The sequence below is a fragment of the Podarcis tiliguerta genome (assembly GCF_965153285.1).
Source record: "Podarcis tiliguerta genome assembly, chromosome: 5".
NCBI lineage: Eukaryota > Metazoa > Chordata > Lepidosauria > Squamata > Lacertidae > Podarcis > Podarcis tiliguerta.
In genome coordinates this window covers 77,485,478-77,511,955 of record NC_139538.1, presented here as the reverse complement: position 1 = coordinate 77,511,955, position 26,478 = coordinate 77,485,478, and the positions used below count along the sequence as shown (strand labels likewise).

Here is a 26,478-nt window from a genome sequence, read left to right as displayed (position 1 = left end):
TGAGAAAGATGCAGAAAGGGCTCACTATCATCTAGGAGTTTTAAGCACCTTTCTCAAGGAAAAGCTAGAGATCAAAGATTTTTAGTGTAGAGTGGGGAAAGTAAAAGGGACATTATAGATACTGATTTCGGCTGGGCTTTATTATTGCATTTTTATTATAGTGTACATATTGCTCAGTACATTGGTAGCCCTTTCAGAACAAAAATAATTAAACAAACAACTTACAAAATTATAATGTGCAGAGAATTAATAAAAAGAGATTTTTCTCTTCATCTCAGGATCATAGGACCTTATCACCTGAAATATACTCAGAGTCGCAAAGTGATTTCATGCTCTTTATTCAGCTCATAGTGGTGAGGAGGAATGAATGCAAGTCCCCTCAAAGTATCTGCTTATATACATTATTTACACAATGGGCTGCACATGATTGGCTAATTCTGGAATTCTACTGTAAGCCAATCAGGTTGTGGATTCACTTATATCTGGAGCATGATTGGGTGGTTCCTGCCAACCAATCAGACTGCTGCATTGTTCTAGGACCAATCAGACTGATGCATTCTGAATCCTATTGTTCTAGGACCAATCAGACTGCTGTGATTTGGATCCTATTGTTCTAGGACCAATCAGACTGCTGCAGTTTCGATCCTATTCAACTCAGTACATAACACCCCTCCCCTCTAAGTTCCAGTCCTGCCCGGGAGGTCACATTCATAGTCCTCGAGGTACGCCGGCGGCCTACGTGTGCGTTGCGGCCTGTGGTGTTCCCTGGTCCGGGGTTCAGGTTCTGGCTCGTGTTCCAAGGATGCTGGCTGTGATGGGCCTGTTTGGTCTGGCGCAACCGGCTCGCTCAGTCGTGGTTCTGGTTCCGGTGTCCTTTTGGCCTCGCGGGTCCTCTCTGTATTTACTGATTCTGCCTCTCCTGCTGGCCCCTCCTGCTCTATGGGCCTCACTGCCGCTCTTTTCCCTTGGGACTCCTCTGACCTTTCCTCCTCCTGGTTTTCTCCTGGGAATCGTCGCCGTATCTGGTCGCAGTGGCGGCGCCAGCATTGCCCCCCATCCGTTAGCACCTCGTATGACACGGGGCCAGTGACCCTGGTGACTGTGGCGGGTACCCATGCTGGGCCTGCCCCAAAATTCTTTGCGTACACTGGGTCCTGGGCCTCGAAGGTCCGGGGGTTCCTGCCTTCCCCCACCACTACCTCATCCTGAGCTCTATCGGGGTGAAGGCGGTCCAATCTGATTGCAAGGCGCCGACCCATTAGTAGTTCAGCGGGGCTCCGGCCAGTCGTTGAGCTGGGGGTGCTGTGCTGTGCTAGGAGGAATGTGGCAAGGCGGTATTCCCAATCCCCTTGCGTCATGCGGCGAAGGGTGTCCTTGGTGGTCCGCACCATGCGTTCTGCTTGGCCATTGGTGGCAGGGTGGAATGGCGCCGAACGGATGTGGCGGATGGCGTTCTGCGCTGTGAAGGTTTGGAATTCTCCTGATGTGAATGCAGTCCCGTTGTCTGAGACGAGAGTGTCAGGGAGCCCGTGGGTTGCAAACAGCCTGCGTAGTATCCGGATGGCTGCGGATGTAGAAGTGGACGGTACCAGTGCGACTTCCAGCCATTTGGTGTAGGAGTCCACCACTATGAAGAATGTTTTCCCCTGAAAGGGGCCAGCAAAGTCCACATGCAGGCGTGACCATGGTGCTCGGGCGGACTCCCAGGACTGGACTGGGGCCCTTGGGGGATCTGGGCGGGATTCTTGGCAGGCCTGGCAGTGTTTGACCCAGGCCTCTATCTCTCCGTCGATCCCCGGCCACCACACATAACTCCTGGCCAGGGCCTTCATTCTTACTACCCCTGGGTGTGTCTCGTGTAGGGCTGTGAGGACCCTTTTGCGGAGGGGCTGGGGAACAACGACCCTGCTTCCCCATAACAGGCACCCCTTGTGGGCCGACAGTTCATGTTTGCGGGTTGTGTAGCCAGCGAATTCTGGCCCAGGGCTGTTGCTGGGCCATCCCCTCCACACCCAGTCCAGGACCCGGGAGATGACCCTGTCTTTCTTGGAATGGTGTGCAACTTCTTGTGCCTGAATGGGGCGGTCGGGAAGCAGCTCCAGGCTCATAACCTCTTGTGCAGGTGCTGGGTCGGGGCCTGTTTCCGGTAGTGGTAGCCTGCTGAGGGCGTCCGCATGGCCCATCGCCTTCCCAGGTCGGTGAATCAGTGCATACTGGTAGCTGGCAAGGAAAATTGACCACCTGAGGACGCGAGGAGACAGCACTTGGGGGGTCTGCTTTTCGGGGGCAAACAAGCCAAGCAACGGCTTGTGGTCAGTCACCACGGTGAAGGGCCGCCCGTACAAGAAATCATGGAATTTTTTTACTCCCTTCACAATTGCCAGCCCCTCTTTGTCTATTTGTGAGTAGTTCCGTTCGGTTGCGCTGAGTGTCTGGGAAAAGTATGCTACTGGTACCTCTCTTCCATCCGGGAGTTGGTGTCCCAGGACAGCGCCAATGCCATAGGGTGAGGCGTCGCATGCTAGCACCACCGGCAGCCTCTCGTCGAAGTGTGCCAAGACCGAGTTTGAGACAAGCAAGTCCTTGACTGCCTGGAATGCAGCCTCCTGGCGCTGGCCCCACACCCAAGGGGCCCGCTTGTCCAGAAGTCTGTGTAGGGGCTCTGCTACCGCCGCTTTGTGGGGAAGGAAGGAATGGTAAAAGTTCAATAGTCCCAAGAAGGCCTGAAGTTCAGTCTTGTTCTTGGGCGCTGGGGCATCACAAATGGCCCGTACCTTGTCCCCAGTCGGGTGGACCCCTTCTGCGTCCACCATAAATCCCAGAAAGTCCACCTGAGGCACTCCTAGTAGACATTTTTCCCGCTTCACCTTGAGACCCGCCGTCTGGAAACGGTGCAGAACGGTGCGGAGGCGGTCCTCAAACTCCTCTGGTGTGGGCCCGGCAATCAACACATCATCGAAGAAGGGGGTGACGCCAGGAATTCCTTTAAGGAGAGAGTCCATTAGGTTCTGGAATATGCCTGGTGCCACGCTGACGCCGAATTGCAGCCGCTTTACCCTGAACGCTCCTCTGTGCGTCACAATCGTCTGTGCCTCTGCTGTGGCCTCATCTACTGGTAGCTGTTGATATGCTTGGGCCAAGTCCAGCTTGCCAAAAATTTTCGACCCAGCCAGGGTGGCAAGGACATGGCTGACCACTGGCACTGGGTATGCATGGGCCGTGAGGGCCTTGTTTATGGTACATTTGTAGTCTGCGCAGATGCGGACCGAACCATTAGGCTTGACGGGTGTGACGATTGGGGTTTCCCAGGGGGCATTAGGCACCGGCTCCAGCACTCCTTGCTCCACGAGCCGGTCCAATTCCTCGTCTATACGGGGTTTCAGGGCGAACGGGACCCGGCGGGCCTTGAGCCTGACTGGTCGTACTGCGGGGTCAAGCTGTAGAGCAATGGGGGGGCCCGTATACTGTCCCAATTTCCCATCAAAAACCCCCGGAAATTCCTTGCATATGGCGTCCACGTCCACTTGTAAGCTAGTGTTGTTCACCCCGGTGACGGCAAGCCCCAGTGGTCCAAACCATGCCAATCCCAGTAAGCTAATGTAGGGGCCCTTGACCACAAGCAAGTCCAGTTGCCGCGTCCGCCCTCGGTATTGCACCCTGAAGGTCCCCACCCCCATTGTGGGGACCTTACGTTTCTGGAAGTCCCGGAGGGTGAATGGGGCCGGCCTGAGTTTGGGACCCCCAGTAGGACACAGTTTCCTTAAGGTCCTTGCCGAGATTATGGATAGATTTGAACCCGTGTCAAGCTCCATGCGGCATGGGGCCCCCTCTATCTGTACCTCTACATAAATTTTCTCTACGTTGGGGTGGGGCAACTGGTATACCTGGAAGTCCGTGAGCTCCGTTGAGTTGCCTTGGTGCGTTGGGCCCCGGGACCTGGGGCTCTTGGATTGGTCATCCGATGCCTGGCGTCGGGTGGGCCGAGCCCGACACACCCGGGCGATGTGTCCCGATTTTCTGCACTGCCTGCACTCTGCGTTGCGGAAACGGCAGGTCCTCCTCTCGTGACTTTCTCCACAGCTTGCGCAGTTCCCTCCTTCTCGTCGAGGCAGCTGTGGTATGTGGGCTGCTTGAGTGCGCTGCTGTACTCGGTGCACCTCCTCCCTGTTGGATCCTGAGTCGTCGGTGAGGTCTTCATGGTGGACCCTCGGTTGGGACGGCTGGCTCGGCCGTGCCTCTTGCGTCGACTTCTCAGCAGCTTCCGTTGCCAGGGCCTCCTCCAGAGCGACCTGGAACGTTAGGTCCTTCTTAGCGTAGAGGCGTCGTTGCAGCTTCTCATCCCTCAGGCCACCGACGAGGCGGTCACGAAGCATGTTCTCCAGCTCTGAGAAGTTGCAGAACCGGGCGGCTTGGCGGAGAGAGGTCACAAACCCAGTTATGGTTTCCCCAGGGGCTTGCCGCTTTGCGTAGAAGGCATTTCGACGAGCCACCACTGAGGGCTGTGGCGAAAAGTGCCCCTTCAGCTGTTCCATTATTGTTTTGTATGGAACTGTAGCAACGTCTTCAGGCGCAAGGAGAGCCCGGGCGATTTCAAACGTCTCCTCTCCGCAGACGCTGAAGAATATTGCCCTCTTCTTGGCGTCTTCTTCATCGGTGACCCCTTTGGCTTCTAGGAGGAAGGTGAAACGAGAGGCGTACGCTTCCCAGTCTCCAGATGCTGGGTTGAACGGCGAGAAGCTGCTGTCGGTTGCCATTCTGAGTTCCTTGTGTCCCGGAGCTGAAGCCTGGATACACGGTGCGAGGCAGCGGTGCGGCGGGTGGCGGTGCTGCGGTGCGGTGTGTGGCAGTCAGCTCAGCGGGATCCCATCCTCGTCGCCAGTGAAATATACTCAGAGTCGCAAAGTGATTTCATGCTCTTTATTCAGCTCATAGTGGTGAGGAGGAATGAATGCAAGTCCCCTCAAAGTATCTGCTTATATACATTATTTACACAATGGGCTGCACATGATTGGCTAATTCTGGAATTCTACTGTAAGCCAATCAGGTTGTGGATTCACTTATATCTGGAGCATGATTGGGTGGTTCCTGCCAACCAATCAGACTGCTGCATTGTTCTAGGACCAATCAGACTGATGCATTCTGAATCCTATTGTTCTAGGACCAATCAGACTGCTGTGATTTGGATCCTATTGTTCTAGGACCAATCAGACTGCTGCAGTTTCGATCCTATTCAACTCAGTACATAACATCACCTTTCCCATTTGGGGTATGGAAGGACAGGCTGGCTCCCTTGGCCTGAAAGTGAGATGAGCGCCGCAACCCCATAGACTCCTTTGACTGGACTTTACCGTCTAGGGGTCCTTTCACTTTTCCTTCTTAGCTTGGTCCCTGTTTGGGGATTCAGCTTGTGGAATGGGGAAGTTAAATCCAGCCCATTAAAATGAATGGACATAATAATATTGGGTTCATTAACTTCAATGGATCTACTCAGGGTCTACTCACCATGAGCAGGGCTAATGGTGGATACAACACAGAGTTTTAAAGCATATATCTTATTGTCCTTTGCCTTCTTTTCACACTGAATTTATGAGCAGCCTTGGAATACTTACAAGTGGTTATCTAGAGGCATGGCAACACGGCAGTTGGGAAGCTAAAGAGAGCCAATGCTTGTTGATTGCTGGGACGAACAACAATTTCAGCTGGAGAGGTGAAAATCATTCCTGTTGCAGGGGAATTGTAATTTCCGATGATGAAGATGACAAGTGCTTCAAGAGCAAAGAAGTGACTAAGAGGAATCTGTGCAGGGAGCAGTTTTGATCTGACTTGAATTTAGCTCTTGTTGGGAGGGGTGTACACGATGGTTCAAGGTGCTGGAAGCTGTGAAATGCTCAGCCTGTGCTGATTTCCCCCTCTAAGTGGTGAATCATTCCTTTACAAGGCCCTCATGTTGCCTTTTTCTCAGACTTGTCACAACATTATTCTTAGCCTGACTTGTTGATGTGTTGAGAATGTTACTGAAGCAGCTCAGAGCATCTTTATCAAAGGCGTAAGCATCCTTTGCAACAGCATGTTGGCCAAACTCCCATTCTGAAGACATTTTCCCTAGTGCATTACATTTGCAGGCCTCCCTTCCCCTCTTTAAAGCTCATCGGAGCAGGCTTTTCTAGGGCAGCCTAGCAGCTGCGATGTCTTCTTGCATCTGGCTGTATTTTTTTGTTCCCCAGAACTACTCATGGCCATACTAATAGGAACCTTGCAATATTCTCAAATGACTTGTGTGAAATTGTCATTGTTGTGATGTCCTGAGATGCATCCCCTAAGGGTCAGAGTTGCAAGAGCATTCACTTCCACTTGTTGCACTGTTGAGTTCAATGAATTTTGTTCTGCTTGGTATCACATCTCACCTGTAACCTCCCGGTGATGTTATACAAGGATTGTATCCTGTTCCTGTGCATAGTTTGATATTGCGTGGCAAGTGCCCTGTCTTTTGGGATGCCTAGCCATGGTCTTTCAGCTCTATGCCATTCCTATATTATTCACCACTTGGTAGCGGTAACTTTACCTGCTCCTGTACTCTGTTCCTCAGATTTGTAGGGATGAGTTTATGCAATTGTGTATAGCATGACTGGTGTGGAAGAAGAAATCCAAACATAAAAGGGGCACAACCCTGCAGAAGTTAGTCATCATAACCAAGGCTCAGTCCACATGAAGCCATGTGGTAAAACCATTTACGTCTTCAGACCCAGAAACCTCCCTCCTAAATAAATTCACACTTTACTCAATTTTTTGGTTTGGTTTTTGGCAGAATTTAGGCCACAACTTTATTGATTACAGAAAGTGACTGGTTGCATAGGCTCTGGTTTGACTAGCTCCCTGCCATGCAGGTAGCGCTGACCCAGGGCACCAGCATAGGTCAGCCAAGGGTGAACACCTGGATAAGCGGAAAGCCGGGAACGGGCTAACTCCACCACCCAAATGTCCCCCTGGACTCAGGCACGGGCACAACCCCCTCACAGGGGTTGACCAAACCATCAAGTCCCTGGATTCCTTTAACGGAATGCCCTCCACGTAGGGATCCCTATCACCTGAACCAGAGCCTATCCGCAACCTTACAAGTTGTGGCAATTTGCTACGTGGCAGGCAAAACCCAAATGGCAACAGCCAATCAGCCAAGTGGGGGAAATTCCTGCCGTGCCCCTGCCCCAATGACAGACGACACACGACGGCATAGCAGGTCAAGCACAACAAGCCCTAAAAGTAGGGAGAAGTGGGTGGTTGTTCCGAATGCATGGGCCAAAAGAGGAAGCTCTGGGTCACGTGCATGGGCATAAATAGGTCCCTCGAACCGTTTGGACTGTGCCCCATTGGCCAGATTGTACCCAGCTTCAAGGAACCTACCAATCAGGTGTTGGGGCTTACCAATTGTACCCACCCACAACACAGGGTGTCGGTTGTCCAGGTCTCACCGCAATACGTGCCCTGTTTAAGGGAGGACCCGATTTCTGAATCATTGCCTGCAAGTCTCAATGACTATCTGTTCCCACTAGGACCAGAGATGGCATGCTTCTGAATATCACTTGCTGGGGAAGAACCGTGGGAGAGGGTTATTTTGTTCTGCTATTGTCTGCTTGTGGAGCTCCCAGGGACATCTGGGCAGAGGCATAGGATAGGTGGGGCTTTGAGGGTGATTGCCCTGAGTGCATTTTTGGGGGAGGTGCGCTGCTCAAGCTGCCCTGCCCGAGCCAGCCCTGTTCTGCTTTGCGAGGCTGGGATCAGGGCTGGCGTTGCTCAGGGCTGGCGTTGCTCTGGTGGCATCAGCAGCAAGCGCTGGGCTGGTGTGTGGCGGGCCCTGTTCACTCTCTGCACCCTGCTTCCCTGGTGAGAGTGCCCTGGGCACCATGAAAACATGCTGCACCCGGGAGTCCAGTAGGAGAAACAGTATGCTGTTCTAACAGCAAGCATACTTTTCTAATGTCGACTGTGCCCCTTCAGACAACAAACTCTTCAGGTTTGTGTGTCTGTGTGGAATATTTGAATTTTCCTCTTTGGAAAAAAGAGCATGATGATGAATCCTCTCTGATGTATTGTATTTTTTGATGTGGAGCAGCCTTCCCCAGTCTAGTACTCCCTAGATGGTTTGGACAACATCTCCCACCATCCCCAGCATGTGGAGGGCGTGTGCATGTGCAGTGTGATGCAGTGGTTAGAGGAGATCAGAGGAGATCTGGGTTCAAATCGCCACTCAGCCATGAAGCTCACAGGGTTGTTGTGGGGATTAAATGAAGGTGGTGAAAACCAGGTACACCATCTCGAGCTCCTTAATGGAAACAAATAAGAGGAATTCAATGGAATATCCTTCACCTAACACCTGAAAGGAAAACTTGCCAGGGGCAACTTTTACCGCATGATCTGTGGTGTATATAGACCAGCCTTACCTTTATAGCACTTAAATTCATTGTTGCTGAATCGTCTTCCATCACTATCAGTGTAGCATATTCAGTGCCAGATTGTGGTTCATATATTTTGGGGAGTGAGCAGGAATTGATTGTCCAAGTGGTAGCTGAAGTCTTGGATTTGGAAAATTTCCCTTGACATGCATTCTAGCAATGCTGCAATTTGCAGAATGTAAAGTTGACAGCACACCAAGCACAGTTCCCAGGGCAGTGTAGCTGTGCTATACCAGGCTGACTACCAATTCCCATATCTTGTCATTGCAACTTGTTATAGGTCAGATCCCCAGTGGCATTTGGGTGAAGCATGACAAATTAAATGGATGTTAACAGATGTCTTGCAGATTGCCTGCTAGTGTACATTTGTCTAAGGAAACCACTGGACAGTGGATGAGTAGTCTATGGTCTCAGGGCACAGACACCTGGTTGAACCTAAACAGACCTGAGTTGGGTGAGTTAGCGGACCACAGGAAGGTCCATGTATGATGCCTTAAATTCTGTGATGGAAGAAAGACAGGGTGTAGCTATTAATAATCACATTATAATAGCCTAGCTTGGATCCATGTTCTGTGTGGAGAATACAGTGGTACCTTGGTTCCCAAATGCTGAACCAGAACAGTAAGTGTTCCGGTTTTTGAACATTTTTTGGAAGCTGAATGTCCAATGCAGCTGTCAGCTATTGTTTCCAGGGCACCTGCACTAATCAGAAGCTGTACCTTGGTTTTTGAGCATTTTGGAAGTCAAACGAACTTCCAGAATGGATTAAGTTTGGTGCTTTTGCTATTTATTTTGCATTTTTATTGTTGAGGCTTTTTCAATTAATTCATTTTTTTTTAAGTGTGGAACCCAGTTCAGCTTCTGATTGATTGATTATGTGACTGCAGAAATGGATAAAAGCCCCCCATCCAAACAATAACTATCATCAGTGCAGGCAATAATTTTTTTTATCATCTACAATACTGTCTTCTTTATTTTATAGTATGGTACATTGATTATTGCTTTCATTTTATGCATCAATGGTCCCATTAGCAAAATTCATGTTAAATTGCTGTTTTAAGGGTTGTTTTTAGAGGTCTGAAACGGATTAATCCGTTTTGCATTACTTTCTAGGGGAAAGTGTGTCTTGGTTTTGGAACACTTTGGTTTTGGAACGGACTTCCAGCACAGGTTAAGTTTGAGAACAAAGGTACCACTGTAAAGGCAAGAATTATTATATCACATTTTGCATTATTTACACATAATCCCAATAATATTTATTATCACACTGTAAGGTAGGCTTGTGTTAGATCTCATGTTATAGATGATGTTGTTGCCAAGAAGCTGACCTTGCTGTTGTTTTAGTTATTTCTTTAGCACCTTGACTCTGAAATCTGGAGTTTGCTGGGAAAGTATGCAAAGTAAGAACTTTATGTATATGAGGCAAGAAAGTTGCTGTGCATGCTGGCTGACCTCTAACTCTGTAAATCAATAGGAAGACCTCACACTGACTATGCATTAGTGCTTGAGTTCCCTTGAAAATGCAAATGTCTTCCTGCCTGCCTGAACTCTAAGCTAATCAAACTACCCAAGACACATCAGAGCAATAAGGAACGGCCCTACTGGTAGTCACAGAACCACTCATTAGCATCACTTAAGGATTAGAACCCTCCACTGTGCAGGATGGGATTTAGTAGGTAGGAGAGGATATATTAATTGCACTTTATCCCTCCACGTACCCATGCGTGTGGGTTGAACGGAGTTTAAAAATCCCACCCAGCAAAATTTAAAAGCATAGGAATTAGGCTGAAGAACTTATTTTGAGCAAGTCCAGCTACAAAATAAGCTGGCTTCCCTTTCTTACCCCGCTTAACAAAGTATCAGGCACCAACTTGTAAAGTAAGTTTTAAAATATGATTTACAGTCATACCTTGGGTTACAGACACTTCAGGTTGTGTTTTTTCAGGTTATGGACCCGCTGAAACTGGAAGTACTGGAACAGGTTACCAGTACTTCCGGGTTTGGGGAGTTGCACATGCGCAGAAGCGCTAAATCGCACTTTGCGCATGCGCAGAAGCACAGAATTGCAACCCATGCGTGCGCAGATGCTCTGCTGTGGGTTGCGAACGTGCATCCCGCACGGATCACGTTTGCAACCCAAGCGTCAATTGTACTTACTCTTGCCTTGGCTCACAGCAGTGACAGCAGTAAAAACTTATATTTACAGTATAACCAGCTTCAGGCATGCACTGGAGCTGGAGGAAACAGAGGCATGTCTGCATCCATTGCTGCCCCAAGAAAGAGGAGAGAGGAACAGGAAGTACTATATGCTCCTTCTTCTCCAGCAGTCATCACAGTGATAGTTCCAGAAAATGCAAGCCCACAAAGGAAGCCTCTGGAGGTTTGACCTGCAGTGGCGTAGCGTGGGTTGTCAGCACCCGGGGCAAGGCAAGTAATTTGCGCCCCCTAACCCCTGGATTTTAGCACTGTGAGTGCGAGCGCGCCCCCTCCCAGATGTTGCGCCCAGTGCGGCCGGCCCCCCTGCACCCCCCACGCTACGCCACTGTTGACCTGCACTCGCTGTCCCATTGTTAGCTTCCCTCTGGTTGTTTGTTGGCAAGGAGTCAAGGCATTTGACCTCTAAGACCTGGTCAGGTACTGCCTAAGTCAGTGACGGCCAAACTTGGCCCTCCAACTGTTTTGGGACTACAATTCCCATCACCCCGGCCACTGGTCCTGTTAGCTAGGGATGATGGGAGTTGTAGTCCCAAAACAGCTGGAGGGCCAACTTTTGCCATCACTGGCCTAAGTAATCCCTAGTGGCCTGGTGCTTAGGACAAACTCATTTACTGTTACTCCCTGGAGAAGAATTGCTCTCCGTTCCTCCCACCTTGGGATATCCATGCTTATATTTCTCTCTCCACCTTCCTTTCCCAGCTTTTGCACAGGCAGCTATGATGCACTGGAGCAACATTCATTTCTATTTGAACTCTACTCTCTGTGTGCATTCCTCTATGGTGTCTGTAAATACACTCCCTGCATAAACAACCTTCTATCTGCGTATTAATCTCTGTCTTTTGTAGTAAACGGTACACTTTCAAATTCTGAGCTTTGTTTGCCATCTCATTGCTGAGGACCCCTGAATATGCCATTTACTTCTGGTATACAGTGGTACCTCTGGTTACGTACTTAATTCGTTCCGGAGGTTGGTTCTTAACCTGAAACTGTTCTTAACCTGAATCATCACTTTAGCTAATGGGGCCACCTGCTGCTGCCGCGCTGCCGGAGCACGATTTCTGTTCTCATCCTGAAGCAAAGTTCTTAACCTGTGGTACTATTTCTGGGTTAGCAGAGTCTGTTACCTGAAGCGTATGTAACCTGAAGCGTATGCAACCCGAGGTACCACTGTACTGTGACTCTTGAGTTAAAGACGCAAAAACACTTGTTTATCCTGTGTACTTGAAAAGTATAATACATGTGGATGAGGACTAGTGACTGAAGGATGATAGGGAAACAAGGAATGTACATGAGTAAATGCAGTCAAATGTATTTAGGTTTTGTTTTGGTTGGGGACGAGGACTGAAAGGGTTAAGATAAAAGGTATTCTGGAGCAAGGCACTGCAGGGAGCTTTGCTGAATTCTATTCCGGTATGCATCTGAGTGCAGCAGCAAGCATTATCAGAAAAAATAAGATAAATTCTGCTTCTTGGCAATTAGCCCACTTATAGCTCAAGGGGGAAGTGGCAGCACAGATGTCTGTTTCTATTGGTCCCCATTTATCTCTATCAGGTTCTTCAGAGTCGGGCTTGGCGCTCTGGATGTCAGATTCAATTTATTACTGTGTCTCTCCAAAGATTCTTTCTCACGATTAGGTGTCCGGTATGTAATCTATTAATTACATTTTTGGAGAGGGGAAAAAACACACACCCCACCTACATTTCTTCCTACTACGCTTTTCTTCTTCAAATAGAGATCACTTGTGGTATTGTCTTTCCGCTGCTATTCACACAGATTGTGTATCACAGTTGCGACAAAGCTGTCTCTGCATATGGATGACTACGCTGCAAAGTTAGCTATGAACCTTCTCCCTGACATCCTAATTCTGTATGCTTGTGGGGGGCATTCAAACCACAACTGTAGTCTCGAATGACACAACCCAGAAAGATGGTGTGCTCTACGTATGACTAAGGGAGCTGTCCTAAATTTGGTAAAACAGGATTAATTATGCTGGTGCAGCTTTAAGACGGTGTAAAATATGACAGATCCAGACTCTATTCAGGAGTGGAGCTACAGCCAGACATTTGTATACACCACTATTTGGGCCAGCATACCTTACACTGCGTTGCCAGGTTACATGACCAAGCGGAATAGAGTTTGGATCTAACAGAGCAGGGCCGGCCCACACATGACGAAAGATGAGGCGGACACCTCAGGCAGCAGGATTCAAAGGGGCAGCAGATCTAGCCTCCAAGCAACAGCTGTGGCACACTCCTTGGAGACCAGATCTGCCCACCCCATACTGCCTCTACAGTGGCCTCTTGGCGAATAGGAGGTGTTGTTGGTCACCCCCCCCTTGTTCTTGATGTACCTAACAGGTACACAGGCTTGTTGCAGTGGGATATTGAGGGGCCCTGTCACTGAATTTTTTGGGGGGAGAGGGGACAAGATCCCTCAGCCCCCCTGGCTGGCACCCTTGGTTTCTGATGTAGATCTTCATCCATCCCTGGCTGGCGGGTGTGTGTGTGTGTGTGTGTGTGTGTGTGTGGATCTTTTGTGGTATGCCTCAGATGCCAAAATACTTTGTGTGCCAGCCCTGCAATACGGTAAGTCCCGCCCCCCCCAGCCTGGTCTTGCTCCAGCCACTCCCCTGGAGCACCCATCTTTCACAGCTTACACTGGTGTAAATTTTGTCAAGCTCAGCTTAGCTGGCTGGGCCCTAGCTGAGCCAGGATAGGGGAGTTATGCCAGTGTATCTTCAGCTGAAATGGGGCTGGGGGATTACGCCAGCATAGCCCAGCTGAGATGGGAACCCACCAGCTAAGCCAGAGATCCACCCCATCCCAGCTTGTCCACCCTGACATATCTAGGGTGAGGATTGCACCCGAAGTCTGTGTCAAATCCATTCTATTCCTAATGACTTGGTTGCTCAGATTCTTGTTGGTGTTGCAAAATAACAAAGAATGCTCCGAGCTCCGTATGAGGAGAGCTGACCTGTATTCCATAGCACATGTTATTTTATTCTCTGACTGTGACAAGAGCAAAGAAAAAAGAAGAAAAAAAAAGAATTTGCTGATGCTGACTAATCTGCAAGCAAATCTGATGAATCGTAAAGGGGGACCGTAAACTGCTTTGTTTCCATTCCTATAACTGATATTACGATGACAAGTCTTATCATTTTATGAGACTAAAATAAAAACCAAATAAAATTACCAGCCCAAGACTATTGTATTATCTCCATCCCCCTTGGCAGTTATTTGCCTTTAAGTGTTGGCAACTGTGTTTGGTGACATCTTTGTTTGAAAGCAGCCTGCCTTGCTTTGGCGGGGGCTTGTTATATTAGGTTAGAGCGGATATATATAAATGCTATAGCAACACTTTAGTCGGCTGGAATATCAAGCCCTGGATATGTTTCAGTTACTCCAGGGACTTATGATGGAGCTTGCACAATTCATATCCCTAGCAACCAATTGTGATGTCACGAGGAGAGGCAGATCTGGTAGTAACATAAATAGATTTTTCTATTGAATTGTGCTGTTTTCAATGGAACATTTGTTACTTTTTCCTTTGTTCAACACTATATAATGAAGAAATTCCACATGCTGTTTAGTGTGGTTTTTGTGATGGTTTTTGTGCTGGACACTTTTACAAATAAGCTGTCTATAGATGTTCATATAAACAAATAAAATAAATAAAGGTACGTGATGAGGCAGCTAAGGAAAATGAATGAATAAGATTGGTGGTGTGCACGTATGGGTCTATTGGGGCACATGAACCTCATTCATTTCAGTGGGGCTTGTGCAGAATAACTATTTATTTAAAAAATGTATATTGCTTAATATACGGTAATAATCTTTTAAGCAGCTCACACAAATGAGGGTGGCTAGTACCTATGGGCTATATAATCTGAGCATCCCATGGCTGTCCTTTGCTTATCATATTAGTAGGGACTTTTCTGTAACAGTAGGGGTCTCATACATTGCAATATGCAGCAATATATATATATATATATATATATATATATATATATATATGGATATGGGAGGGGAGGGCAGACGGATGCAGAGGCCACCAGCTATCACTTGGAGACCTCAATATGGGTCGCAAGTTAGCTACTTGTGCCCTTGTGCCATACTCACTTCCAAGTATATTTCTAGCCTAAGGACTAGAAACTTTAAAATTGAAATAGGAGCTGCTGAAGAAAACATGTCACTGAATTATTATGTACACTGCCCTGACTTTGGGATGATTGAGGGTGACTGAATTGGAGGAGAAAATAGCTTGAGGCAAGGGTATTATAGGAAATAAGGGCAAAGAGGAAGGGTGTCACTTTCAGAGACATTGTCCCAATTTCAACCTTAAAAGAATTTACTCTTCAAGAGCAAGAGTTTGATGAAGATCTGCCTACCCCACTCATAACTAGGTCTTTTCATTGGCAAGGAAGAGGCTATGGTAGCTTAAGCGAAGAAAGTCTGACTCCCAGAAATGTAGCTGGGGACATGACTAATTCAGTCAATGTCTTCCATAAAGCTACTAGGTCATGTTGATTAACTTCCTCTTCTATCTGTGGCCTCTAATCACACCAGCAATCAATTCAGCCTCCTAACACGATATGAGGCCAACGCAACACAACCGATGCATTATACATAATGTTGCTAAATGGTGCTGGAGAGTGCACTAAAAAAATTATTGCGGGCATAACATATTTTGCTGCGTTTAGAGGCAGACGGAAAAGCTATACAGTACCTCCATACCCAATAAAGGAAATTTCCCCAATTCATTAATGGAATATTTGCCCCATGGTGGAAATGTCTGAAATATGCAGTATCGCCCAGGTTACCATTGTGATGTCAGAATTCCCAAGCCTGCCAACAGGAGGACAGAGGAATATAAGGAAATCACAACTCATTTTAACTGTGTCCTGAGGCAGCCTTTTCCTTTACAAGGGGGACATAGCATTTGAAGAAGGGTGTCTCCTTTCCACCCAGGTTGAGAGGCCATCAGTTCTCCAAACACAATCTTAATACCTCCCCCATCTCTCTTTTTCTGTTACAGAAGTCATTCTCCCCCCACTAGCGAAGGAGGAAGATGAGATGGACAGATTTGGAGACATCTCAGACAGCATCCTAGAAAGTAGCGGAATACCTTTCATGATGCTGGGAACGGACGAAGGACAGAGGAAACATGCCAGGGGCCAGGAGTCAACTTTGTCTGCTGAACAGCAGCCTGAGGGAGGAGAAGGTGGAGTGACTCCATCTGCAGCTGATCAGCCTTCAAGGATTCAGAGAAGGTGCTGATGAGAACCAACTAGCTTCTTAAGCAGGGTTTCCAGCCTCAGTCAGATGCTGGAAACAACACTCGTTGTTTCTGGCCCAACTTTGCTGTTTCTTGCTCCTCTTGACCTTTGATAATCGGATTCCCTGGACCCTCTGACCATGTGAATTGCTGGTTGCTTGACCCTAGGACTGGACCTGACTTTGGATACAAATTCTGCCTACAGGCAAGTGCACCTCTGAAAGCATGGACATAGCCAGGATTTATTTTAGGGGGGCAGAACCAAGTTATCTGTGATGCAATTGGTCAGTTATTTAAGTATTTTTATTTATTTTCTTGATTTGGGGGAGGCAGCTGCCCCCTCTGCCCATGTCTGAGACTGTCGATTGGCTGGCCTCCCTCTCCCCTGAGCTCACTCATTGCTCAACACAAGACTGAGACAAAAGATCACTATTTTGCAGAGCTGTTAATAGAAACTAGACCACTTAGCATTAGGGTGGCAGGATGGTGGGGGAGGAGTGAATTTAATCAGAATTTAATCAGAGCTACTAGTAACTGAGCCCAATTTTATGTTGATAGTTTTGCTTTGATTCCATTTTTTTTGGACTAGACTGTGATAGAGGGAACAAGGAAATCAAAACATGACTAGAGAAAAAAACTCCAAGGCATTCCATGTGCAGGAGAAAATACAGAGCTCTAGTCCTTTTTCACAGATGTTTTACAACTTGTTCTTATCTCAAAACTCACTCTCCCACAGCTCACTGTTGCTGATATGCTACTTCATTTTGGTAGTAATGGAAAGCTGGCATGCATTTAGTATTTAGTGTTTTGACTATATTTGATATTCACCATGCAATGTTGTTTATTATCTTACATCATATGGCTTTATTTGCATGATGGATTTTGAAGTAAAATGTCACATTCGGAACAAATTCAAACGCTGAGTGCAAAATTTACTTCAAAACTGAGCAGTGAAATTGGAAGTGTCTGGGAATGTAATATGTGCTTACAAAATTAGAGGTATTACTACCCCCCCCATTTCTTCTATTCAGCACGATACAAAAATGTGTGGCATTATTGCAGTTGTCTACCACATGAGCAGCTATGTTGTGTAGTGTCTGGGGGGGGGGGGGACCTACTTATTGTTTAGCCAAGTTCTTTAGTGCAACATGGTTACCAGATCATGGAAGCATCCCAGACAGCTGCTTGTCTAGCTCTGTGAATGTAGAGGTGTACAAATGCTTTTGAAATGTGCAGCAGCTTTTGAACCATTGCAAAGGTTTCACAAAGAAGTCTGCAAAGTAACATGGGAGTCTGCTTTCCCCTAGTGCTCACCTACAAACCCCACAAAACAACTGCCCATGTGCAGTCTCTTGGATGCAGCCCAAGTAGTCCTTAAGAAGTTGCTTTATTACAGAAAAAAGAAACATGCATTCCAAACTACCTGAAAGATAAACCCATTGAACAACAATGAATAAGCCTAATAGTGAAGCATGTCTAATATATAAAATGAAAGTGGAGCCCATCTATCTTGCTATAGAAAAAGAGAAAATTACTGGAACTGGATAAACTACAGTTAGGAAAGTTCGCCCAGTTGTATTAGCCTCCGCCCTTTGTAAATGCGGGTCAGATTTTCAAACACCATCCACCAATTGAAACAAAAATTGGAGTCATGCCCTCTCTGACCAGCTTGTCAAAGCTTTAAGAAATTCTGCTGAACTATGCAGGCCTTTGCCAGACTCAAAAGTAATCATATGTACTACAAGGGCACCAAGGGACACAAATAGACAAACTGAAAAAGTGTTCCGTGTGGCTCAGGTGTCAGGCTGGAAGATGAAACCACAATGCCCTTTAAAACATTAGCCTGGGGTGGTGGGAGGCGCAGTGCTGTAGGTACATCCCACAATGCTAGTTTAACATTTACAGAACTGTAACCATGCTGACAGAGGCATTCTTGCTGAGTTGGTCTCAGAGTGGCGGATAGACTTGATTTCTTGCAGCCAAACAGAGGCGAGATCAAATGGATCAGTAGAAAACGCTACTTTGGAGAATGAACTCTCATGCTGAAAAGAAATGGCATGCCCTCAAACACTTTGTAGACAAAGCCAGGGATGTCATTGCGTGCCTGTAGTTCCTCTAACTCACGCCAAGGATCACTGCCTGAATGCCTTCCCATCTCCCCATCTCAAGAACAAAATCAGAATATAAAAACGTAAACACAGACAAATCTAGCAAAAGACAGCGTATCACATATGCCAACGATAATTTAGGTCCATCATAGCCACATATATATAATGTTAAGAGCTCATTGTCTCACATTTTCATCGAGTTCTGTTCTGTTCCAGGATCTAAAAATAAAAACACATTTCCCAAGGAATCTCTGTATGTATTGGTGAAGGCTCATTACCTGCTGTGCACAGTAGTGCAGTTAGGTAATTTTAGACTCAGCCTAGACTTAATGGTCTTATGAGGAGTCCCCTCGTTAGAAGTTAATATGTTTTGCTTCCACATAGGGTAAGCCAGCTTTGCCGCATATGGAGGGCCTTCTTCATTCTGCTGAATGGGGCACTGGATTTTTGCCCTGAAATCCTGCCCTGAAATCACTGCTAGCTGTATACTGCATTCGCTGGCTCCAAAGTTGCCCATCCTGCATTGGCTGAAAGCTACAACAACTGAAGAATCTCAGTAGAATGTTTAATCATTCTATACTTCTGGGTATGAGGTGGTATATAAATTCAATAAATAATAATGATAATAATAATAGGCCCAAATTCTATTGTGCCACAGGGAGCCCTCACCTCCCTTGTGTATGCTTCATTCAATAATGCCAGCCTGTCTAGTGTGGTCTGAAAACGAGGCACAGTGAGAGGAGTGGTCCATGAGGTGATACGGTTGGTGATACCTTCCTACACTGCTTGTCCTGCCTTTCTTCTTTGCACTGCCATGTTCATGTCCTGCTATGCAGTCCTTTCGCCTAGTACTTTTTAACAGCTGAGCTTCCCTGATCACATGTGACAGTACGTTGCCTTCCCCAGGTGTGATGGCACCTTCCACTTGGCCAAAGAGAATCTCAAAGCAATAGCTCTTCCTAATGACCGACCAACTGACCACCAGAAATCGGAGTGTGGTTCTGGGCATCCTCCTAGCCCAGGCACTGTGAGGGAGGAACTCTCCTCTCTTCCTCCTGCTTTCATTTTCTTCATTGCCATTGAGGAGAGCATACCCTTCTGTCTTCGACAAAGAAAATAAGTTGCCTCGATTCGGTCACTAAAGAAGACTTCAGCCATTTGTTGAGGGCAGTTCATGTGATGCAGGGAGATGCTTTTTGGGATATTGGCTTGCACTTCTCTCCTGTTCATTGAAGCTAAAGTGGTCCGATTTCCCATTCAAGGCACTCAACCCCAAACCCTGACCTTGGCAGACAACCAGCCATGGAAGCAATGTGGGCTCTGTTTGGTGCCAGAGCTGTATCTCACACAGGCACGATGTTGTAGTGTCTCCCCCACCTCCATTATATCAGCAGCTAGTGACAAAACTGAGCCTGATGGCTTCCTCTCCCTTCCCAGTTCCCAGATGTAGAGTCACTCCTCCTGGGTTTAATTATTCAGGGATGCAGCACAGCATCTCTGGCGCTTGCTCCAAAATAACATGGCAATCACACTTGCCACTTATGCCATGCCAATATCTTCCCTGGGTGTGAACTGCCTTCCTTTCATCCCTCCAATTCTTTTCCATCTGTAAAACTGAGTACTGCTGCTCCCACTGCTGCTCTGACCATTCTAAGCTCACGTGACAGTCAGATATTTTATTTCCACTTCTGTTTTTGTGCTAATACACCAACAAATCCCAAAATTATATACAGTATATATATGGCTGATTTCAAAAATGCCAAGAGGAAGGAGCTGTTTTCCACCACAACCAGATAAAACTCAGGGAACAAGCTGTGCTATTACAAAGACAAAGGCCTCAGATGCAAACTCTAGATAATATTTTAGAGACGAAGACCTAAACCACATTTCTAATGGCTGCCATATTTGTATTCTTTATTGTCATATTCAATTGTTAATTCAAAATTAATTCTATTGTGTTTTATGTTTGCTTAGTACAGTATGTGAACCTGGTCTGGGACCGTAATAAATTTCATTCGTACAACCAGATAACTTTAACCATACCAAATTATTGTGTATTTTAAGGCACTGCAATCTTAAGCGCACTCAGTAGGGAGCAAGACCGGTAGAACCCCATGGAACTTATACCTTAGAAAACATACGTAGAAGGAGACGACAGAGGACGAGATGGTTGGACAGTGTTCTCGAAGCTACCAGCATGAGTTTGACCAAACTGCAGGAAGCCATGGAAGACAGGAGTGCCTGGTGTGCTCTGGTCCATGGAGTCACAAAGAGTCGGACACGACTAAACTACTAAAGAACAACAACAATCTTTCTAGTAGGCTGAACCCCTACATCAGGAAGATGCCACTCACTTTGGCTTACATTGTGGGATTGTAATTGGGAATATCGCTGTAAATTAGTTCACTTAGAATATTGACACTCATCCTCTCACAATCACATACCCTGCAAATGTTCCAGAAAAACCAGGACATTCCATTTTTTATCGTGAAAGAATGGCAGCTATTTTAGTTGCCCTGATCTCTCACGATTTTGTGGCGCGCTTCCCCCCATAAAAAGTGTTTTTCGGGTTGCAATCCTGCATGGCATACCCAAAATGTGTGTTTTTGGGCATTGTGCCTGGAAAAGAACTTTTTCTTGGGGGGGGGGGGAAGACCACAGCACATAACTTCACAAGATCATGGCAACGAAGATGGCTGCCATGCTCTCGTGATAAAAATGGGAAGATGGTACCGAGAAAGATGGCATCCTGGATTTTGTCTTCAAGGAGTATGCAGTCATACATTCCAAGGTAGTTTATAACAGATAAGTGGAGCTGCAGTTAGCAAGACTCTCCCTTCCCCCTATTTGAAAGTACCATGTAGGCTGGCCATGAGAGGGCACCATAGACTTAACTATGTCCTTTGAAAGGGGAAACGAAATAGAAAATGAAAGGGGACAAACAAACCATCCATAATTAAAGCAGGGTGGGGAGAAAACAGGGTTTCGGTATTCCATTTTTAAGAAATGACAGTAGCGTTTCGGTAGATCGGAGGCAGGGAAGATTTGTTTGGGTGAGTGTTCCCTTGCATTTTCTTTTCTCATTGATGCTTCTCTGCGTGGGAAGACAGCCACAAATAAAACATGATTGCCCTCACCCCTTCTCAGGCTGTCAGTTTGCTTCTCTCACTGCTTGACCCCAGATTCCATGGTCTATGGTGACACAAGCATTATGTTTCCAAGGTTCACAAAATAATAAATGCTGTGCACTTCTAATATGCCACATGCAAACAGTATTTATGGGTGCATAATCAAGAGATAATAGTAGAGACATCACCTTGCCAACAAAGGTCCGTATAGTAAAAGCTATGGTTTTCCCAGTAGTGATGTATGGAAGTGAGAGCTGGACCATAAAGAAGGCGGATCACCGAAAAATTGATGCTTTTGAATTATGGAGGAGACTCTTGAGAGTCCCATGGACTGCAAGAAGATCAAACCTCTCCATTCTAAAGGAAATCAGCCCTGAGTGCTCACTGGAAGGACAGATCGTGAAGCTGAGGCTCCAATACTTTGGCCACCTCATGAGAAGAGAAGACTCCCTGGAAAAGACCCTGATGTTGGGAAAGATGGAGGGCACAAGGAGAAGGGGACGACAGAGGATGGGATGGTTGGATGGTGTTCTTGAAGCTACCAGCATGAATTTGATCAAACTGCGGGAGGCAGTGGAGGACAGAAGTGCTTGGCGTGCTCTGGTCCATGGGGTCATGAAGAGTCGGACACGACTAAACGACTAAGCAACAACAACAACAATCAAGAGATAATATGACTTTTGTTATTCCTTAACACACTTTAGCTAGCTGGTTGACTCATACTTATTCTTTGAAATTTAATTAGATAAAAGCTTGTGTTTTTCCTCTCTTTCTCATGGCATCATAGCATTGTAGAGTTGGAAGGGATCACGAGGGTCATCCAGTCCAGCCCCGTGCATTGCAGGTATCTCAACATGAGGTCTCCCATACAACTTGAAACCGTACCAGACCCTGCTTTGCTTTGCAAATGTGCTAGCAGTTTCATTGCTGCATTTACATATTCAGAGTGTGCTTTTTATGGGAGCCTATTTCTGTTTTACATTTTGCCTGCTTTTTTCCTGGCCATGTGTTGGAAGCCCTTTGTGGGAAAAATCTGGGCACCCTTTTAGCAACCGATGATGCTCTACATCTGTATTGCCACTTCAGCCTGGGCAATTAGTATACTTGAGAGAGATGTGAAGCTTTATACTGAAGTGTATACAACAGCATTTTGGCCATGGTAGGAAAGCCTGGGAACCAGAATCCACTAGATGCTTGTGCTGTAGTGATCAGACACCCCACCCCATTTGAACCTAGCTGTGCATTAGGGTTTATTCACCACCCACCTGTTTCTACCTGCAAGGAACTCTTTCTACCTTGTCTGTTAAGGAACCCCTGTGAAATGCAGAGGATCGTGGGACCTATTATTTCACCAGAACAGGTCTGTTTCTGGGTGTGAGTGGGTTCTCAGGTGGGCCTCCCACCTTGGTGCCCCTTTCCTTACCTGGTAATGGCAGGTAGGCAGCAACAGCTGTCGTGTTCCAAGGGCTGCAATGATGGCACCCCTCCACGGCGAACCTTTCTGAAGGGGGTACTCAACTAAGTTTTATGCAAAGTGGCCTGCTATAGTCAGTATTGTGATAACATAACCCTTTCAGTATGATATGTGATTGGTTCTACCATGTGATTTTTTAAAAAAATTATTTACTAATCCTCAGTGATGTCCTGTTTGCAGGCTTCCCATTGGCATCTGATTCACCCCTGTCAGAACAGGATATGTCAGTGTGATAACATAATGACATCCATCTGGTATCTAGTACCTGAGTGACTTGTACACCCCATGATAAACATAGAACCTAATGAGAACTGTTGCCTAAAAATGACACCAAGAGGTATCAATTCAAACATTGACAATTTCAGAAGGTTTGACAAAGGTTTCAGCCCACCCACCCACCATCTGCAAAAAGAGCAAACCTTAAGAAGGAAAACCTCTGAAAATCCTGAATTCTGAAAATTCAGTACCATAGCTGCCTAATTCCCTAAAATGGCAAAATACTACAATATGTGGGTTACAATTTTAATACAGATTACTAATTGTAAGTACAGTAGTGGTAGTAATTCCAGGCCAATTAATCCAGAATGAAATGTCATGATCATGTATATGTCATGTACTTGGTCTAGGATTAAGATTTTTATTTCTTCCAGCCTAACATCCTATCTATTTAAGAAGGTCTCCCCTCCATCTTCCTTTCCACATATGCAGTACCTGACTGTTTTTATATAAATGTCACAGCCGAGGTGGGCTTTGGCTATGTCATAAACTCTGAATAAAATTCTTTTTGTGCTGCTTCAGCATTCTTGCCTTTTAGCCAGAGAGCTGTTTAGTTTAGAGAAAGGAAGTTATGTGAAAATATAAAATCAAGGTGAGCGAATAAGGTAGATTACCAGTGAAAGCAGTGTTTCTTAACCTTTTATTGGCTCACAGGAACCTTTGAAAATCTGATGAAAGCTATGGACCCCAGAAACCCCTCCCCATACAATTTTCAAAGCAATGGGAAGGAAATAGAATACATCTGTCTGTCTGTTGGTCTATCTATATCTCAAGGTTAAAGGCAACTGAACATGAGATACAACCTTTTGCTGGGTGAATGATCTGGAGATGTGAGGATAAAACTACACTGGCAACTCAAGTACCTTGCCAAGTCTAGAAGTGTCATCTTGTATAAGTTATTTTCCCTAAGCATCAGTTGTGCTCATCTGTAAAATGGGAATTGAGGTGTTCTTCTTCATGGGCTTTTTATGAAAAGCAAAAAAAAAAAAAAAAAAGTTATATTTTTACCCTACTTTTCAGACAATGACAGCCTCTCAAAATGACTCTCATCAATTGAAAGAGAGAAGGGTACTGCCACAAGGGTTATATAAAGAGACACAAAGGAAGAGAAGAGGTAGAGGAGAGTGGTCAGTCCTTCAAGGGCAGAACAAAATGGTGAGTTACGTGGGAGTTAATGTCCAGTTGCATCCAGGCTCAATTTCCCTCGTGATGTTCTTGCTTAAAGAGCAGTTGGTGGCTTTAATAGCAGTTGGTGCTGTTCCAGAGGTGTTCAACTGGCAGTTGGAGTCAAGTGTTCTTGGAATCAAGACAAGGAGGGGGGCTCTTGGAATCAAGACAGCTCCTCCCAATGAATGGGGCCAGGTTGATCTCACACTTGCCATGATATTTGTAAGCCGGATGGCAGGAGGAGACTTCCAAGGATTCCTTGGCTCAAGGCAAAGGTCAGAGTATGCTATCTTCTTCTTCTTCTTCTTCTTCTTCTTCTTCTTCTTCTTCTTCTTCTTCTTCTGTCACCAACAAATAAACCACTTGAAAGTTCACAGTAGGTAGAATCTGCCTGCGGTTCTACAATGGCCCCCAGGTGACCTTTAGAGAGGGGTCAGAAGCCACTTGCTCGGTGGGGTGAAGCCACACCAGGCAGCAACATCACTAGCACTTAGGAGAGGGGTGAGACAGCAGCAACAATGGAGCTGTGTGGGCCCCCCATTGAGAGCACTGGATTGGCACCACCAGTCTGCCCATGCAACTCCAACTTGGCCACCATCTTCCCCTTTCCTCTCCCAGTAAGTGGCAGTGACACTGCTGCTGAGTGGCTACTGCTTTGGCTGTGCCCCTTAGGCAAGCTGTCCCTGCTGAGGGTCACCAATACATTGGGTTGAATCCAGACTAATTTAGTTACACTGAGATTCCATGGATTTCAAAGCACAAGTCATAACTAGGTTGTCCTGTTGCATCTAACTTAGTCTAGATCTGGCCCATTGACTTTTGGATGACCTGGAGAATATATTGGCTAGGTAGCTATTTTGTGTCTTGGAGATGCTAACCCCCACCCCTATGCTTGAAGATCCTGTAACATAAATCTTCTCCAATGACATTTACAAGCTTTACTATCTAAGGCTGCCTAGTGGCTTCTTGCTTGATAAGAGCGAGCTGACACACATACCTTCAGTTGCTATGTTACACCAACTTTCACTTGAGACAGCTGCAGTTGGCTATGCAACTATGCTGTGTCCAGCTTGAAGGCTGTGTTGTTCACCTATATGCAAAAGATCTGCTTAATAATAATAATACTAGTAATTCATTACAAAAGCACAATGAGTTTAGAGGATTTATACAGGCTTCTCTAACATTTGACATAAATAGACATAAATAAATAGACATAAATAGGGCATCTGTACACTATTTCCTGAATTCAATAGGTAATTCTTGTATATTTACAGAGTCCCAAGAGCTTAGCCTTCAGTCTGTGAAAGTGGTATATAAACAGCTGGTCCGACGAAACTTCATGTGCTATGCAGTGATAGCAACCACACGCATAGTAATACATTCTGAACTTTTGCTCTAGAAAACAACAATTCTGCTCTTATTTGAAGAAAGGGGAATTATAAGGCAAAGGCCTAGACACCAAGTTTACCAAATGCTGAGTGACAACATTAAAGCAGCAGGTAACAAGAGACCTTTAAGTCAAAGATTTGGCTGGCTATTTCAAATCAATATGTGAGCTTCATCTTTCATCCCTTCTACAGATCCCTAGGCTTGTGCAGGCCTCTTTTCTGCCCCCCTCTCTTTCAGCTTTCCTTCTTTCCTCTGAAATTATTTTCCAGTTGTGTGCTTAGTTAATTTCAGACTCTGCATTTAATAGTCTTTTAGGGACGCCCCCTCCTGCTGTGTGGTAGGTCAGTCCTGCCATGTTTGGTGGCCCCATCCTATTCATTCTACCCCAACCAATTGCCCTGACAGCAGCTCTGTAGATCTTCCTTTTGATTTTCGAATCTAGACTGCTGCAATTTTGCAGACCACTCTCTTTCCCTAGATACCTCTGCTTCTTCTGTTGATTCTTCCTGCCTTGCTTTTCTGTAGGATCAAGCTGTCCAGGCAATGATAGCTGGATACACTTCTGCCTACTTTTCCAACCTGTGACATTAGGATAACTCATCCAATCCCTATCAGAGGCTTCCCTACTGTAACCACCACAACTAACATAAAAGTATTCTGTTGAATTCATCTCAGACAAGCATGTACCATAAAAAAAAAAAAATCAAAGGGAGAGGGGTGGGGCAAGAAGGGAAGATGTTTCTTTCTTTTACCTTCTCTCTTTACACCCCTCCAATTCCTGTCAATGGGAACAACCCATGGAGCTCCCCTGTTCAAGGAAGTCATCACCAGTCTCAAGCAGAGAGGTTGTTGTGAGTCTCCCCAAATTCCACTCCACTCAATGGAGTTGATGTGCAAGAGGGACTTTGCTGTCCACAAGCAAACTGGAACAAGGTGTAAGGAAATAGGCATGCATGTATGTTTGCAAATAAAAAGAAGAAAATACTCCACCAGTGGGT

General features: G+C 46.2%; 1 protein-coding gene across 4 annotated transcripts in view; it reads left to right on the top strand.

Annotated features, from left to right (window-relative positions):
- Positions 1-15,541: 15,541 nt before the first annotated feature.
- SH2D4B (SH2 domain containing 4B) overlaps positions 15,542-26,478 on the top strand; it is a 94,800-nt gene continuing 83,863 nt past the window's right edge. The window contains exons 1-2 of one of the 4 annotated variants that reach the window (XM_083440519.1): positions 15,542-16,222; positions 23,945-24,079. Coding sequence is in view for 1 of the 4 variants with exons in the window: in XM_083440517.1 (XP_083296643.1) it covers positions 25,563-25,590 (28 nt within the window). In the remaining 3 variants the exon portion in view is untranslated. Of the gene's footprint in view, positions 16,223-23,907; positions 24,080-24,141; positions 24,367-25,365; positions 25,591-26,478 lie in introns of those variants that run through there. The other 3 variants (XM_083440517.1, XM_083440518.1, XM_083440520.1) reach the window with 3 other exon arrangements.